The sequence below is a fragment of the Ruditapes philippinarum genome, unplaced genomic scaffold, assembly GCF_026571515.1.
Source record: "Ruditapes philippinarum isolate M1 unplaced genomic scaffold, ASM2657151v2 ctg3131_1_1_1_1, whole genome shotgun sequence".
Classification (NCBI taxonomy): Eukaryota; Metazoa; Mollusca; class Bivalvia; order Venerida; family Veneridae; genus Ruditapes; species Ruditapes philippinarum.
Window position 1 is genome coordinate 19305 of NW_026864605.1, and position 17811 is coordinate 37115.

Consider the following 17811-nt stretch of genomic DNA (forward strand, 5'->3'; position numbering starts at 1 on the left):
CAACATTAATATTAGTTACTATAGCTTATTAACACACATGCGCGAGACTGAAAGACAGTGGTCAAAGAAGTTGTCATTTCACAGAACTGATATCGAAGAACAATATCACCATGGTAAATTTTCTTTACTTTTAAAACCACTGGTATCAAGTGAATAATATAATTTTCTCTTAACACGCACGTTTCTTGGAAACCTCTGTTCTTCTGTTTCTGTTAACAATTAAAGAACGTATAAATAATTTATGACTGGATTCCCCCCCCCCCGTTTTTTTTGTATGCCTTCAGATACAACCCCTTTACCTCGAGAAGATTATTTTAGGACAAAGATGCCAATATGATGTGCACTTAAAATAAAGGTAAAGTAATCCCTGTTTTGGTAACATTATTTATTATTTTTAAATGGCACGTGTACAAAAGTAAACAAACAAGCTGTACAAATAAATATTCACAACAACAAGCATTTTATAATACTGAATTGGTATTTGAGGTAAAATATATATATATGACGATAAAAAACAAAAGAGACAGAAAAGTAAAAAGACATATCCTTCATATAAACATATGAGATATTTTATGACAAAAATATTCATAAGATAAATGTTTTAAAAAAGTGGTTATAGTCCTCTTTTCTTGAATATAATAAATATATTCAATGTCTTGGAATACAATGGTTGTAAATGTTCCATTCTATATGAGTCATACAATCATACAATTACAACAATCTGCTAAGCTATATCACAAAAGTTAAATAACAAAAGCTCTCTGATCAGTTTTCAATCATGAATGGAATGTTTGGTATCCATTTTGGAATATATTTTTATGTCGTCATTAGAGGCAAGACAAAATATTCTTGGACAGCATTTGTTTGCATGCTATTTGTTAAAAACCTTCAGTGAATTTATATAATTATAATATAATTATATCTAAAATGTTCTTTTAAATATTCATATATTAAAAAAAACACATGGAATGTTCTAGAGAACAAGTATTATTTGACACTTGCGTGTGTTAAAAAATCTACAAATACCGAAAATATTTAAAAATCGAAAAAGATAATCAGACAACTGGTATACAATATGTTGGAAAAATACACACACTAAATTTGTTAAAAGCAGAATTCATCATTTTGTTTTAGTGTCAAAATTGCTTGCTTTGTTTCATTTAATAATTATAGTTCAATAAACGCACTATCATTTTTCTATATAAAAAGGCACATTCGAATGTGTAATCAGAAACATATGCACCATGTGTTATAAAAAACAAAGAAATAAACCTACATAAGCAGTCAAAGAATTTGTTGTTTTTTTACATTGAAATCTAATATTGTAATATATTTCAACTGATTAAAAGTCAAATACATTTAGTAGCATTGTAATTTTGAAATTACTGATTGGAATCATCTGTTTTCAGTTTTATTCGTATGGTCCAATTTCTGTTTTGGTACGTCATCCTTGCCACCCTTAAACAGTGGTGTTTTCAAGAGTAAAGATGCTTTTCAAAATGAGAGATATAACCATTACCTGTAAAGAAAAACAGTAGAATAATTAATTATTCATTATATAAGGTACTAGTTGTAATTTTATGATTACGTCGGTAAATAAATTAAATGGACCTGTCCATCTCTTAATCTGGACAAAACAATTCATTACTTAATATATGAAAATTTCCGGTAAAGCTGAAAACGGTCTACAGTGGTTTGCATGGGTAAATACAGTTACCTCCAGCAAGCTTAATGTTGATAAGCACGATTTTATTTTATTTTCAACTATATACCTTTGCTTTGACTATTAATTCATATTCAGATTAAAACATAATATATACTTTAAAAGTGTTGTTAACTTGTCCTTCAAATTTATAATACCTTTGAATTTTGTAATTATATGATGAAATTGAAACGTACCATCGATGTCAAATAATTCCTCTACCCATTTGTCCAGCATATGATTCTTATGTCTGCAAAGGTCTAACACTACACTTTGTATCGTTGACACTGAAACAGAAATGAATTATGATATTACATTATTTTGGCATATACTAATTAGCAACATTCAAAGACTGCAAATCCATATTGAATATAACATAGATCACTGACTATACAACTTTATACGATTACAATATCTGGGCATAGTAGGCGTTCATTTTCTTCCTGTGTTACCAGTGTAGACACAGATCAGTAGGCATGGCCATGCTCTCCGACCATGGCCTACAATGTAAAGTATCCAGTCAGTGCTTAGTTTGAAATTTCTCCAAAAAATATTTAATGGTTTTGTCAAGATCAAAAGATTCCGTTTTAGATATATTGCGCGGTCAGGATTACAATTCTTCTCAGACGAAGAATTAGACTTCACAGGAGCATAGCGTGATCAAGTGATACTGTAAAGCAAAGACAGTCTAAGTTATATGCTCTGTTGAACATTATGCCTAAGATTCTTCCATCAATTCCAATAAATATGCTATTTAACAATAAAAACAAACTTACAGCTAATATCACAGACTTTCGCTTTCATTGCAATATAAAGAGTTCGTTTTCCCTCGTAATTGCTACATAAACCGTGCCTTGCAAAATGTCTGACCGTCCTAAAAATAAAAAATCGCAAACTTGTACTACATATATATACGACTGTAATTTTGACTTATTCTGCTTATAACAAAAACAAAGTTTGGAAAATCAACAATACTTAAAAATCCACAAGAATCAAATTGTTCATGGTTAATTTATATAAGTTTCTAAACGCATTGTATTCGGTCTATTTTGATAAAGATTGTTTTGTGTGTCACTTCCTTATTTTGTGCTTTCTTTTTTGTACTAATATAATTATTTTATTTATGTACTTATTCAAAACAGTTTCTGATTTCATATGTCTATCACATTCGGTAACTTTGTTCCATACCATTAAACCATTTCATTATATTACGCTCATCAAAATATGTTTTTATACAATTTTATCTGTGTTTCATGGCTTTAGAATAGCATGAGATTATAAGAAATTTCAGAAATTTCTGGAGAACAGTTATCTTTTCACAACAACAATTTTGTTTTTCTAAAAGTTAGACATCACTATTAATGCATGTAAAATGTCTTCATTATATTTTATATGAAACAACGGATAATTTGTCTCCAAAACGTATTTTCTACTAAAGTAACTAAAGTACGTACCTAGGTGGTAACAATATATTTCAAATACTTATTTTTAAGAAAAATATTGAAACATTTGATTATTGATATCATTGAAATGAACTTACGGGTGGTGTGTTTTGAGGTCTTCGATCACGGTGTCCTTCGATGAATCAGAATCAGTCATCTTAACTTGGTGTCCATTTAATACAAATCCATCACTATTAGAAACAAACATGCTTACAGCTAAAGCAGCTAATAAAATGTTCAAGACATATGTAGTCATATTTAATCCTGTTAATTTCTGCTGTTGGGTTCTTTCCGACTTATTCGTCACACTATTTATTAATATATTCGTAGTTTGTTAATATCCAAAACTATGTATGTATGTTAGAATATTCTATGCTTGTTTAGTTTGAAAAGTTTCTTTCAATTAAGCAAACTTGTCTTTAGTTTGAGTAATCGTCAAATACTCGGAATATGCGTTCAGCGTTTTGAAAAATGAAAATGTTACTGTTGTTCTAATTTCTCCTCTGAATGAAAGACACACTTAAAACAAGTATTTATACAAATTACATTACTGGCATGCAATGGAATCCCAAGAGGCCAAATGTGTAGGCAGCAGATTCTTTTAGTGGTACTACTTCACCTGTAAGAGAGAATTAATTATTGGAACTGATTCATTCATGTCAATAATTCCACTAGTAAATGTGTTAATTTTCCAATTAACTAATAACAATCTTTTGTTAACTAAAAATTAAAGTAATTACCATAAGAAAAGAAAGGATACATTGTACAATAGCGATCGTATTATAAATAAATAAATAAATAAATAAATACATTAATCAATAAATAAATAAATTAATTAATTAATTAATTAATCAATTAATTTATATGGATTTCAAAGATTGTTTGGTTTAAATGCCTATCACAGGACATATACTTTGTTATCTCGTTCACTAATCCTGGTATTTTCAAGATTGCAATTCCCATCAATGAATGTCAAATCAGATTTTTCACTCAACTTGTACAAGCAATGCCAATTAAGAAGAAAACATGGCAGCAACACAGTATAGGTCATATGACGACTTCCTAGCTTTACTGGGTGAGGAAAACCTGAGATGCCTTCCGTGCATTATTTCAGGCACGAACCTGAATAAAACCACCGACGTTCCGTACGCTAGCTGGATAGCTTCCTCACAAGAAAGAATTTAAAGTCCCTGAACGGTTAGAATAAGTTACAAATGAATCTCGAAAGTTTCTGTTAACATTCATTACACATAAAATACAATCATAATGTGATTTAATCCAGATAAATGTCATAATTTTACAATGAATAAAATAAATTTCGACAGAGGCAAACACTTAAGAAGTGGCATGAAAATGTTCCTTTTAATAGCGTATAATAACAAAATGTTTCATTATATCACCTACCTATTTCAAGCAAAGCTGTATAATTGTGTTAGTCAATTTCTCACAAAATGATTATATAAAAAGCAATGCTATCTGCTGTTCTTCAGAATTCCGACCAAATGTTAGTTGTTGAGTCTTATAGGGCTTTATATATATATATAACGTTTTTCACAGAAGCTCTGGGTGATTTCAAGCGATATCGATGACGAATAACAGGTATTATTCTACAATATTCTCTAGTAGCGTTAAAAAACTAGCGGTGATTCAAGTCGTATTTTTTTTCATCAACTTTCCGGAGAGTGTTTTAATTACACTCCTTCTTCCCAGTGACAAATAATAAGCACCATGTGACTGTATTTCTTTTTTCTACATTGATTGCGCTAAATGATCCCTGGAACGTAGTTTTAAAGATTTAGTTGCAATAATTTTCGCGTTTGGAGGCAAGCAGTAACCGAGCTTCATTCGACGCAGTAATAAATCCTTTTCAAAAACGTTAAACATGTGTTTTGTAAAAAAAAAGTTCGTTAGATAGGATGTAGACATCAAACTTATAACCCGATCTTAATCTTTTAAAATTGTTAAAAACTCACATCCTCTAGTATGATTGTTATTAAAGATCACATCCACTCGAAGGCTTAATGCATCTTTTTAACAAAACCTAATCAATTAGTTCCATTTGACGAAAGCAGATCTAAAAGATATAAAGATAAGTGTTGCTTTTCGATTCCATTATAGAAACATGATAAAACATTACTAACACTTTCAACGAAGGATCGTTGACACAGTATGATCAGATCAGATGTAAAACTAATCAATACTTTTTTATTAGGTCGAATATTTATTGCAAAATGCAATTCAATAGAAAGCAATTATGTTCTATGCTTGATTGGGATAGAAAATTCAGATCACGCTTAACTCATTATATGTTTGTCTAAGTTAACTTCAGTCAGTCGAGTATCGGAGACTACATCAATCCGTAGACTTCTCTGAAAATAAAATGAGTTTTGCTTTTTTGTTAAAGTTTTAAACAAGAATATATGAGAATAAAACATGCAAAAGGAAAAGGCAGAAATATAAAGATATTAAAATGTTTATTTCGTCTTTAATTTAACACTCTATTTCAGTACTATTTCTCATAAAGAAGTCTTGAAATTATCAATAAAAATATATATAAACACGAGTCTATTCAATTTTATCAAGTGTCGAGTTATTGAAATATTCCGTTTGAAAACAGTTGCATGGACAGGTTTAAAAACGAAATATATCCTGGATCGTTACATACAATAAAGTCTTTATCCAATTTCAGTCAAATGATAAATGACATTTTCGTTTATGTTTCTACCAAAATTATATCCGTTATTTTTACATCGGCATTTAAAAGACATATCCGGCTGTCTTATCTTTTGTAAAATTCTTTTTAAACTTTTAATGTGGTCATCTCAATGCAGATTTAATCAAGCGTGGAATGTGTTCTGCGGGGAGGGGGGTTGTTATATGTCGAACCGTACATTCAAAACGGAATGATAGATAATTGCCGTATAAACACAACATGTTTCTATATTCAAAATTTCTGGAATTCTGTTTAAGCCATGACGATAACTTGCGTTTACCACTACCTGCCATGGACAGGCTGTATCAAACCAAGTCTGCAATATTTCCAATTTAACCATTTTGAACCATTTTCAGAGAATCCGTTTTTGCTCTATTGTGTTCGGATATTACTATAGGGTACTGTACATTACAATTCAAGCGTCAGCTTTTGTTCAGTTTATGTGAAATGTCTTGTTAATGCAGCATGGTTACCCATACATGATGTAGTTACTTCAAAACCTAAAGTAGATAAATTAACAATAAATTGGAACCAGGACTACAATGCATTTTGATAGTTGTGTTTTCGATTTTGGATTTACATCTGAGAAACAGTAAAGTTTCGGCCCTTGTTAAAACACATTTCTTATGTGCAAAAGTTTGTATTGCCTCAACAATGATCTAATATCCTTTGTTTTTTTCAGTTCCATAACACTTGATCTGATTAACAACATAATATATTTAGTTTTCTATAATTGATATATTATTCAATAATAATTATGTAACTGTTTCACAAGACTTGTCAGTCTGCCAATGATGTTCATTTCCGTGTGGTCTTATCAAAATCACCACAAGTATGAATAGTTCAAAAGTGTTTCGAACCTTCCTGCTTTCTGTATTGTTTTTGCAATGCCTGTCTGTCTAGCAATTTTTGCCTATGATAAACATTGCTATAACATCAAAGATATAACTGTAAATCATTCATTAGTAATACACGTGAGCAATTTATCACTCCGTTGTGCAAATAGTTGTATAATACATGCTGCGCATCAATATAAACACATTTAAGAGTTAAGATATGTCTTTAAACATGTACGTGATTTACATCATCTTAAACAAGTAACAGGCTAATTAAAATCATCCGATATAAGAAATCATAATAAGTAAAGCTAAATATCTTGGGTGAATGTGCACAATCTTAGCTACATATGGAAAAAGCAATCAAGAACAATAAAACAACGATTCTGTGATAGTAATAAAATAAAAAGTGCGTTCTCTAGACTCAAATTTAAAGGACGAATATGACATATAAAGCTAAACGCGTTCACCCATAGTTCACAAGTTATCCCTTCCGCACAAGGGTTTATGAACTCCACCGAGCAATTAAATATATATCATGTTTGGCATTTAAAATGAATATAATTTCACTTCTATTTCTATAAATGCGTCTCTAGTTGTTATTTCATGTAAGTTGAATAAAAAAATATTTCATAAATTATTAATGAACAACTGAAGCGAGGACTTCCGTCGTTTTGTTGCAAAGTAAACAGAAAGTCATAAATCTGCAGAGGCCAGTTTGGCGCTTTATGTCAGTTTAAAAATAATAGTGCAGGCAGTTTCGGCCGAAACTTGTTTGATTTGATGTTACAGTAGACAGTTTTGCACCAAACTTGTTTTGTTTTTTGTTTAAATTAATAGCTGATAAAAACACTGTAATATTTATTAATTAAACATATTTGTTTACGCGTAACTCTTTTGTGTCTTTATTTGGTAATATAAATTTTTTCTACAGCTTTATGTTCTACATCTTAAGGCTGAACAAAATACGATGCAGAATGATAAAATGATTGATTTTACGGTGTATCAAATTGTTAAACAATACCTTTCGCTTAAAATGTTTGTTTAAAAAGATGAAAAAGACATCTATTAATTATTATATGTTTTGCTTATCCAGATATATGTAATTGATGAAGTAGTTTTCATAATGTATATGAAATATGTTCTTTTGGATAGACCTTTTTGCTACAAAATTACGCGGAAACAGAAAATTTAGTCTTTACATAGTAATAAGATAATCTATTGTAATGTGCCAAATTGTTATGAATTACAATGTCACTTTTTTGAGAAAAAGTAAACGTGGGAGGAAAACGCATGACATTTTATACATAATATTAAATTGTCTGAAGTGAAACAAATATTCAAACCATACAGAAGGCTAACTGCAGTAACAAAAACATATCATGTCAAAACTGTATGTGGTATTAACATCATTTCTTAGTAAGACTTTATATATTTATTTGTATATATATTTGTAGGTATTAAGATGTTAAATGAGACTAATTATTGAAAACATTTTGTTTAATCTTTTCATTATACACTAGATGATATATGTAAGATACATTCTATGAAGGTTTCATATGAATGTTCAAGAATATTCTTAAACACTATCTTATTTCATATTCTGCTATAATTAATGCTGGGGAAGAAATGAATGATTTTTATTGCATTAACAATGGTTGAAAAAAAAACATAAAAAAAAAAAAAAAAAAAGACCAGATGCAATCCAATAGGCCTTCAGTAAATCAAATTTTGGCATTTTTTATTTTTAAATATAACAACCACATAGCCCGAAAAATGACATTGATGTTTACATATATTTAGTTTTAATGATATCAGCATTGCTTTTTTTGGACAAGATTTCAAGACATATTGATCCTGCCAAGCAAAAGATATACCACAGAGGACCACTCCTTCACAGAATTAGTTATAACAAGCAGAACCACTCCTCCAAAGCAAAAGTACATAATAGCAAAAAATATCATATCTCTAAATTATTCCCATTATGCAAAATATGTGCAGCTATAAGAGTTAACTACAATATCGCAACATGATCCTTTACTCACTTATATACACTAGGATTGCTGTAAAACTATCACATTTTATTACCCATTTGACAACGCATTATTGTGTCATTTAAAACCCTTCACCTAAACGTTTTGTGTAACTCATGTGGCGGAGTACAAACTATATAAGTTACAAATGTAATATTATAGTTCAAACTGTTAAAAAAGCAAGACTTGGTCTAGTTCATTCATATATTTGTAATATTTGTAATAGATAAAGTAGTACTAAAATTAAGAAAAAGGAAATTTGACTTTAAGGTGAGATTATTTTATTTGATCAAAAACATATAAAGCAGTTGTTTAAAATATTATTTTATTGATACATTTTAACCACTTGCGTGAAGTACTTTTAAAGTGATTATTCATAATTTATAGTATTATTCTGGTAATAAATTGTTTCAAAGATTAAAAAAAATGTATAAACAAAAATCAATAAATCAATAACTTAGTTTAAAACGATAGTTTAAACATTAAGACACGTCTGTATGAACAAAAATAATTATATTATTAAAAATCATAAAATTTATTCTAATTGATATAATTTTGTTTATATGTTTTATCGTATATTTTATAGTAAATTTAATTATATTTCCACCAGTAATATTATATTTCATATTACAAATTTATTTCAATATTGTGTCTGATTTTATAATGTAAAAACAAATAATACATAGACAACACATTTATCGGCATTGATACGCATTTAACTTATTGATATATGACCAAATGTTTATCTTTAACTTTACAGTTCATTACTTCACTTATATTTTTGTAACTTGTATGTACATTAAAAGGGAGCAGAATGATCATATCTGCGATGTGTTTCGGTTATAATCGGAATATTTGTCAAGAGGGTACCTGTACATAGGGCGTTAACGAGTCTTGCTGTGTTACAATCTATGGGCAGGCACTCGGACGGATAATCCGATAAACAAGAACCGGTTGAACCGGGTGATGCTCCCCGAGAAGGTTCTTGACACAGGAAAGTGTAAAAAAATGAACAAAGGGCAATAACTCCAAAATTAGACCAGGCTTTGTTTAGGTTCTTTAAGCGTTGCAGTTCTATCCAATTATATCTAGCTACCTACAAAGTTTCATGTTGATATCTATAATAGTTTTAAAGTAATGTCCAGGACAAAAGTCAAAAAGTAAAAATAAACAAAGGGCAATTACTTCAAAAAAAGGCAAGGCAGAGTAATGATTCTTAAGCACAGCACTTCCACCCAATGAGACCTATCTATCTACAAAGTTTCATGTTGATATCTCTTATAATTTTAGAGTAATGTCCCAGACAAAATTCAAAGTGTCAAAATGAACAAAGGGCAATAACTCCAAAAGTAGGCAAGACAGTGTTACAGTTCTTGTGCACTGCAAACTTACTCAATGAGATCTATCTACCTACAAAGTTTCATGTTGATATCTCTTATACATTAAGAGTTATGTCCCGGACAAAGTTCAAAGTGTAAAAATAAACAAAGGGGGATAATTCAAAAATTAGGCAAGGCAGAGTTAAGGTACTTGTTCACTGCACACCTACTCAATGAGATCTATCTACCTACAAAGTTTCATGTTGATACCTCTTATACTTTTAGAGTTATGTCCCAGACAAATTTCAAAGTGTAAAATAAACAAAGGGGGATAATTAACAAATTAGGCAAGGCAGAGTTACGGTTCTTGTGCACTGCACACCTACTCAATGAGATCTATCTACCTACAAAGTTTCGTGTTGATACCTCTTATACTTTTACGGACGGACGGAAAGACGGACGGACGGACGGACAAGGCGGCGACTATATGCTCCCCCGAAATTTTTTCGGGGAGCATAAAAATTGCAAACATGTTCGCAGATATGTCAGAAATTTCCTTCTTGCATATTATTGTTGTTACAATTCAATTACAATTATTGTAATTTCACCCGTTACTATTTTCTAGTTGTAGCGCATGAATTTACAACTTCATTCATAACTCCGAAATGACATTATCCAAAGTACTCAGTTCATTCATAAAATGCTCCGAAATGACGTCATTTTGGTTCACGCGATTTGTCTGGCACACTCATGCCGGAGGAAACTTTCAGCTTATCCAAAACAGCCTGATTCGCAAAAAATAATATATCAAAACTATCTGAAGCATCCAATTGCAATTTACCTTTTATTAAGTTCTAGGTAAATGTTTATACACTCAATTCTTTATTTAGACGACACAGTGAAAGATGCATACAACACAAGCATACTGAAGAAATCAACTTATTAAGACTGACATTTGATTACAAAAACATCTCTTTGGAGTGAGTAAATCTTGATTGGAACAGATATATTGTGAATACCTCTCGAATTATTTCTAGGAAAAAATAGCCGAGCCATCACAGACGTTGACTAACCTAATGTAACTCAAAAATGTAAAGGATTGCAAACAATCTGTAAGCAAGATATACTATATAATAATTATATAGATACATCATAACAAAATACGTGATATATTATCATAGGGGTATATGAATATCAGTTTTCTTGAGGAATGATTCTAAAATACGTTATTTCAATGACATATATTTTTCTGTATCTATTTAAGTTTGTTTTCCTCATTTTTTGAACGCTTTTTGTATGCGGAATATTTTGCTTGATTTAAACTCGAGCGTAACAAAAATAAAACTGTTGATTTAAATGAATGTATTCATTTAAATATTTATGTATCTAATGTGCCATTGTAAGCAACATGGATTTTCCGTGAACGAATGGACAATTTTGAAAATATGAAAAATGGCATCAATTGTTTGAATAAAATCTCAAACTGCTTTTTTTGATATACATTTTTTTGTGTTTTGTATTGTTCTAGAAACTCAACAACTAAAACAATATCGTGGATAAATATTTGCAAAGGAAGTGATATATTGTGAAATGAAGAATTTTTCCTATTCACATTAACGGAACATTTGGAAACAAATAGTTATGGTATTCGTAAGTTTGTGCATTTTTGAAACGTTCCTTACAATGGAGACTATATTTCGATTGTCGGAACAATATGCCTTATTATTGGATAAAAATGAGTTACAGATTCCAAAAGGCGGAGATCAGCCAGGTACCGATTATGTAATTGAACCAATTGTCGAGGAAAGCATGTATCGCACGTGAGTATAGTAATTGAAATAAATTCATTGTAATAATAACAAGTGATACAAGTCATTGTATCACTTCTATTCAATCACACATATTCTTGACGAACCTTGGAGTTTAAAATGACAACCGGTTTTTGTTTATAAAAATATTGGCACTACTTCTATGGTATCTTTTGTTATTGATTTTTAAATTTTACATTCTTTATTAAAAACCATCTCATATTGGAATGGTAAGTTCTATCTGGCTGGTGTAATGTATCATCAACGTTAGCTTGTATTTATGACGTTCATCCATGAACAGGTTCAATCAAACCCGGCCTGCATTTGCAATTATGTAGTGTTGAGCGCTCTTTAATGTTTCAATTATATCTATTTTATGATTAACTATTATATCATTTTTTTGTTTTTCAAAGCAATTTGTAAACTTTCCCTTACTTTTTGAACTGATAAAAAACTGTTGCTAATAAACAAATTAAATGAACATGAAGTCTTTCTTTCAGATCAGTTTATCATTACGCCAGGCATGGTTTGTGTAGGAACTTAGAAGGCAAAAAAAATCTTTACAAAGCATTTAAAAGCAGGTTTTGCAATATGGAACGTAAGTTGTAAAGTAAAGATAAGGAACGGAAATATTTGTTGAAAATTTAGCTGGTTATTATTTAAAAGGATAATATTATAATTTCGAGCAAGCAAAAGAATTATCTTTTTTCGTTCTGTCAATATAATTTAGTACAAAATTATTGAATTGTTTTAGTCAATCTACTTTAAGTTTGCCAGTATCAAAATTTTAGTATCTTAAGTTCCTCATACGTATAAACCCTGTATGATTCTCAGCTTAAGATATCAACAGCTTCGAGAAAGAAAATCCGTGATGATAGAATACAAAAGAACAAATTAATTTGGCTGTTGTTCATAGCATTATTTAGAGAGTAAATAAAATGAACTCTCTGTTTGTTTTCTGTCTCGTTGCAAGTCTCAATAAAGTTGTGATATATTTATATTTCAGTATCTTTTACGGCAAACCTTGTTCTCGAGTTATGCAGACGTAAAGATAAAATGCTTGACAAGTGGGTCGAAGAACTGTTTGACATTGACGGTATTTAATTCATTAATTTATGCTGATTAATTTATGTAAATGATCATTCTGTGTTTTATCAGAAAAAAATGACAGCTTAAGCAATACGCTTCATTATTTGTTATTGATCAATGGATGAAAACAGAATAAACAAGAGCTGTCCGTAAGACAGCGCGCTCGACTTTTTTATTGCTTGCCAATAAAAAAAGTTTTTGCAGTAAAAGGCAATACAAGAATCTCTGTATTTTTAAAGTGAACAATGGCCATGAGCATTAAGATATTTAGTGAAGAATTATTTTACTGAATTGTGTGATACCCTTGAACACTGCAGCAAAGTTTGAAATGTTTAAGTCAAAAGAGGGCTGGTAAGAAAGAAAAAAAAACTGAGTTGAGCCTTAAATAAATTTAATAGTATTAAACCCACTTTGAGAGAATAAGGTATTTTTACGTCACTCAGAACACCTTGGTAAATGACATAATAACATAATTTTTCAAGAAATCTATGCCAAGGAAGCAGTATATTTTTGTACTTGTATTTTTGATACCCTTGAATATTACAGCAATGTTTATATGACATAATTTATGGTAAAGTGAACAAGTGGATAGGAATGAATTTTTTTAGATTTTTTAAGTTTTTTAGTGCTTGCCTATAATACAAAACATTGACAGTTAAGGGCCATAATTCAAATAAAATCTTTGACAGAATTACCTTCTCCTGGACATGTTTGGGAATCATGATTGTAAACAAGTATTCCAACTTTCAAATTAATATCTCAAACAGTTCAGTCAAAAAGTGGACTGGTACTAAAAACTTAACCAAGATTCTAAGTCGATAAAAGGCCTTAATTTTTAAAACAAATCCTTGACAGAGTTACCTTCTCTTGCGTACAGATGGGGTAATGATGTGAAATAGCATTAAAAGTTTCAAAGCAATATCTCAAAGGTTAAGGCAATAAGTGGATTTTACCCATATTCAATGTATTTTCTAAGTCAAAAAGGGGCATAATTCTGTCAAAAACCTTGACAGAGTTATGTCCTCTTGTCTGTTGATGAAGGTCGTGATGGTAAACAAGTATGGTCAGTTTCAAAGCAATACCTCCAATGGTTTTGAAATAAAGTGAGGTGGTACAAAAAACTTAACCAAGCTCAATACACTTTCTAAGTCAAAAAAGGGCCATAATTCTGTCAAAAACCTTGACAGAGTTATGTACTCTTGTCTGTAGATGGAGGTTATGATGGGGAACAAGTATGGTAAGTTTCAAAGCCATACTTGTAATACTTCTGAAATAAAGTGGGGTGGTACGAAAAACTTAACCAAGGTGTGACGCCAACGCTAACGCCGACGCCGACGCCGACGCCGGGGCGAGTAGGATAGCTCCCCTTTTCATAGAAAAGTCGAGCTAAAAAGGGAAATACTACGCAATTTGTAAATAATTTGCAATGTTTTGAATTAAGGCTTTTTCAAAATATTTTAAAATTTATATAGAGGATATTTGTTTGTTTTGCATGTAAGATTGAAATATAATTTCACTGAGTGAACACCAGATGCAATATTTTCACGAGTGGCGTAGCCACGAGTGAAAATATAATAGCTGGTGTTCACGAATGAAATATATTTCAATCTTATATGTAAAACAAATAAATTTTCTTTTTATTTCATGCTTTTAAAATGAGTTTAAGTATTTTTTACTGATTTTGCCGCGTAACATCGCGCATTTTCCTTTGTGACGTCATCACATCATGACGTCTCATCATCAATTTTGAAATACAGTTCTGTTAAATTTCTCTAATTTTGTTACATTTTTAACATGATGTATGGTGACATCGACTTTCTTTTCATAAAGAAGCAAAATTTACGTATGACGGCATTTATTTCTGCCTGTTATTCCATTTAGTTTAATTTTCTTTTCATCCGCATTCAGATATAGTCCGGCTACAGTGAAAATTATATTTTATAAATTTCACTAGTGGTTTATCAGAATATAATCATCTGATATATTACAATAAAACACTGGAAAGCATAAAATAAATTTTTCGAAACTGAAATAAAATGTTAAGAGTGATTTGAAATAAAAGACCAGCTAGACTAATAAAGGAATTATTTGATATGACAAAGAAAATAAATAGAAAATAAAGAGCATGGAAATGAATGAATGAATGAATGAATGAATGAATGAATGAATGAATGAACGAACGCTCGAACGAATAAATGAATGTTATGTGCTGTTATAGAAATGATTAACGTGATAATTTTTGAAAATATTCAATTAATAAAAAAAGGCAAAGATGTGTTATTATGTTGTAATAATGATTTAAGACGTTTGAATTGCTTATCACCTAAAGAAATAGCCTATAATTTAAAAATAATGTTTTATAAATAAGTAGCAAAAATGTAACCATATTGGTTTATTGACTTCTGTACAAAACACTACAAAACTTTTACTGTACTTAATGGCAAATAAGCACAAGAAGCAAAATATGGCTCAGCTTTATGACAAAAAACAATTTGGAAACTGTAGAGGGGCACCAAAATACAAAGCTTTTGAAAAACATGAGAATGACAAGCAATTTGTATAAACATTTAGCTATTAAGAAAGATGATATTATAATATATATGAGTAAATGAAATAAGATGTTTAAATGCTGCTTTCTATTGTATTTATTTCAGGTGATGGATACATCACTCACCATGAGAAACAGTTGTACCTGTATCGATAGCAAAAATGTCATACTTTATCGCACTACTAAAACTCATTTACTGTGATTAGATACATTTGTATATTTATAGGTATAAAGTATGCTTGCAAAATAATGATGTTGTAAAACAGGTCAGATTTGACAAAGAGAGATATCTTCAAAGGAGTTGTACATGCTGTTGATCACATGTGCATAAGAAATGACTAAACTAAACATGTTTCATGAAAATAACATTAAATTAAAATATTGATTTGGTTTTGAAAATTGCAAGATGACAAATTATGTACAGATAATTTATATTTATTTGATAATTCCGTTTGTTTGTTTGTTTTTGGTTTTACGTCACATCGACACAGTATAGGTCATATCGCGACGTTCCAGCTTTGCTGGTGGAGGAAGACCTCAGGTGCCCTTCCGTGCATTATTTCAGGCACGAACGGGTACCTGAGTAGAACCACCGACGTTCCGTAAGCTAACTGGATAGCTTCCTCACATGAAAGAATCCAAAGTCCCTGTCGGGATTCGAACCCACAGCGGTGAGGGGCAAGTGGTTAATTCCGTTTGTAATACATTGGTATGTTTGTATGGTGTCAACGTGTACAGATGTATACATTAGTTCTATTGATTGATTAGGTAACCGTACTTGCAGTATGTTGGAAATAATTCTATTGATAAAAGGATAATGTGTAACTGGATTATATAATGTTTGTTAAAATGATACAAATACATCGTCCATGTATAATTTCTATACATTTACTATTATATTTATTATTTGTTCAGTCGGCCATACACTTACGACAGATGAGCCAAAACATTTTAAGAAAATCGATATTGAGAAAAATGCATTAAAATTTTAAGAAAGGTAAGCACATTCAATATATTAGTAATTTATTTTACATGTTATGTGCAGTTTAAGACTGATTTTGCAGTATTTTAACACCTTATCTACTGGATAAGTAACGCAGTAAGGGCTGTTTTTGCATACGTTGACCACCTTTTGGTATTTTTCTTGGATTGTAAATGTCGATTGCAATATTAAAATTGCTTTATTTGTTCAATGTCAACTTAATGACAAATAACATATATCTCATGAGCACATAGCAAAATAATAAAAAAAAGTTTCCCATTAATTATACCATGAACAGCCTTAAACTTACGAGATACGAATTCACATCTTTGACACAAACCGTCCCCCCTCAACAAAAGGAAAAGGAAAAAAAGAAAGAAAAAGAATATCATGCCGAATCACGCAATATTATAGAGCATGTTTATACCAATACACATTAAGTCATCGTTTTATTTCATTGGGTTTTTTTAACATTAACAGTTAAATTGAAATTTTAGATCTGAAGAAAAACAAGCAATATGACACCGCATTCAACATGGTCCAAAACTTTAGTTAGAACAAGGGGCCACGTGAGATGTTGCACCTTTCAGGAACCAACTCAAGAACACCGAACGAAACTGCAACTTTACCTTTTCATACAAATCTATGTCCTATTCTTTGTTTATATTTTCGTTTAGTTTTCAAAAGATATGAAATAGAACATTGTTGATATTTTAATACCGGAAATTAGTAAGAGAAAAATTCACTGATAAATTGTCTGAATATTTTGCAGACGACAACCTAATGCAAAGCAAAATGCGAAGAAAGAAAAACATTTGCGTCTTTATAGCTGTTCCTAGGAGACCTAGGAGATTAAACTTTATTTGTAGATATCGTTAGCTAAATGATGTGCTAAATGAAACGGAAATGCAATTAGCGATAAGAAAAACAGAAGAAGAATGTAAACTGATAGAAAAAAGCAACATGAATTAATTCATTCTCGTTTCTCAACATTTTTAAATAACAGCATAAAAACAAACATAAAACAACGACAAACACACCCACGGACATAAAATATTAAAGACAATATATGTATATTTCAATATTTTAGCGTATTCTCTCAGACAATATAATATCCTTCTTGATAAACTAATTATCAAATTCAATTTGCGATATATTTTGTTAAAACATTGATTAAAATAAATTCGATTTATTTACCTAAGTGTGCGTGCTCGGTAATTCCTAGAGCTTAAAACAAAAAAAAAGGTTAAAGAACTGACATGATTATGTCAACATTCATTCTAGAGAAGGGGCCTTGGACAGTGACTTTCTATTCATTCTTAAATTAGAACAAGGGGCC

At 30.4% G+C, this 17811-nt stretch overlaps 2 protein-coding genes across 3 annotated transcripts in view; one reads left to right on the forward strand and one right to left on the reverse strand.

The window, feature by feature from the left end:
- Positions 1-413: 413 nt before the first annotated feature.
- Positions 414-17811, reverse strand: part of LOC132726248 (uncharacterized) — a 30316-nt gene continuing 12918 nt past the window's right edge. Inside the window, exons 1-5 of one of the 2 annotated variants that reach the window (XM_060711527.1) lie at positions 4549-4659; positions 3243-3763; positions 2479-2576; positions 1900-1989; positions 414-1519 (exon numbers count right to left, since the gene is read on the reverse strand). In XM_060711527.1, coding sequence (XP_060567510.1) covers positions 1476-1519; positions 1900-1989; positions 2479-2576; positions 3243-3400 — 390 coding nt within the window. In that variant the 5' untranslated portion in view covers positions 3401-3763; positions 4549-4659 and the 3' untranslated portion in view covers positions 414-1475. Of the gene's footprint in view, positions 1520-1899; positions 1990-2478; positions 2577-3242; positions 3764-4548; positions 4660-17811 lie in introns of those variants that run through there. The other variant, XM_060711528.1, reaches the window with a different exon arrangement.
- LOC132726250 (uncharacterized) lies at positions 11580-15873 on the forward strand. The gene is made up of 4 exons (XM_060711530.1): positions 11580-11865; positions 12354-12451; positions 12860-12949; positions 15597-15873. Exons 1-4 carry the CDS (start codon positions 11687-11689, stop codon positions 15644-15646), a joined length of 417 nt encoding a protein of 138 aa, XP_060567513.1. The 5' UTR covers positions 11580-11686; the 3' UTR covers positions 15647-15873.

Bases quoted from the DNA above. Each gene is read 5' to 3' on its own strand.
- LOC132726250 (XM_060711530.1), top strand. From the start codon at position 11,687: ATGGTATTCGTAAGTTTGTGCATTTTTGAAACGTTCCTTACAATGGAG. The intron at 12,452-12,859 runs GTAAGTTGTAAA...TTTATATTTCAG, and splicing joins CAGGTTTTGCAATATGGAAC to TATCTTTTACGGCAAACCTT. The intron at 12,950-15,596 runs GTATTTAATTCA...TATTTATTTCAG, and splicing joins AGAACTGTTTGACATTGACG to GTGATGGATACATCACTCAC.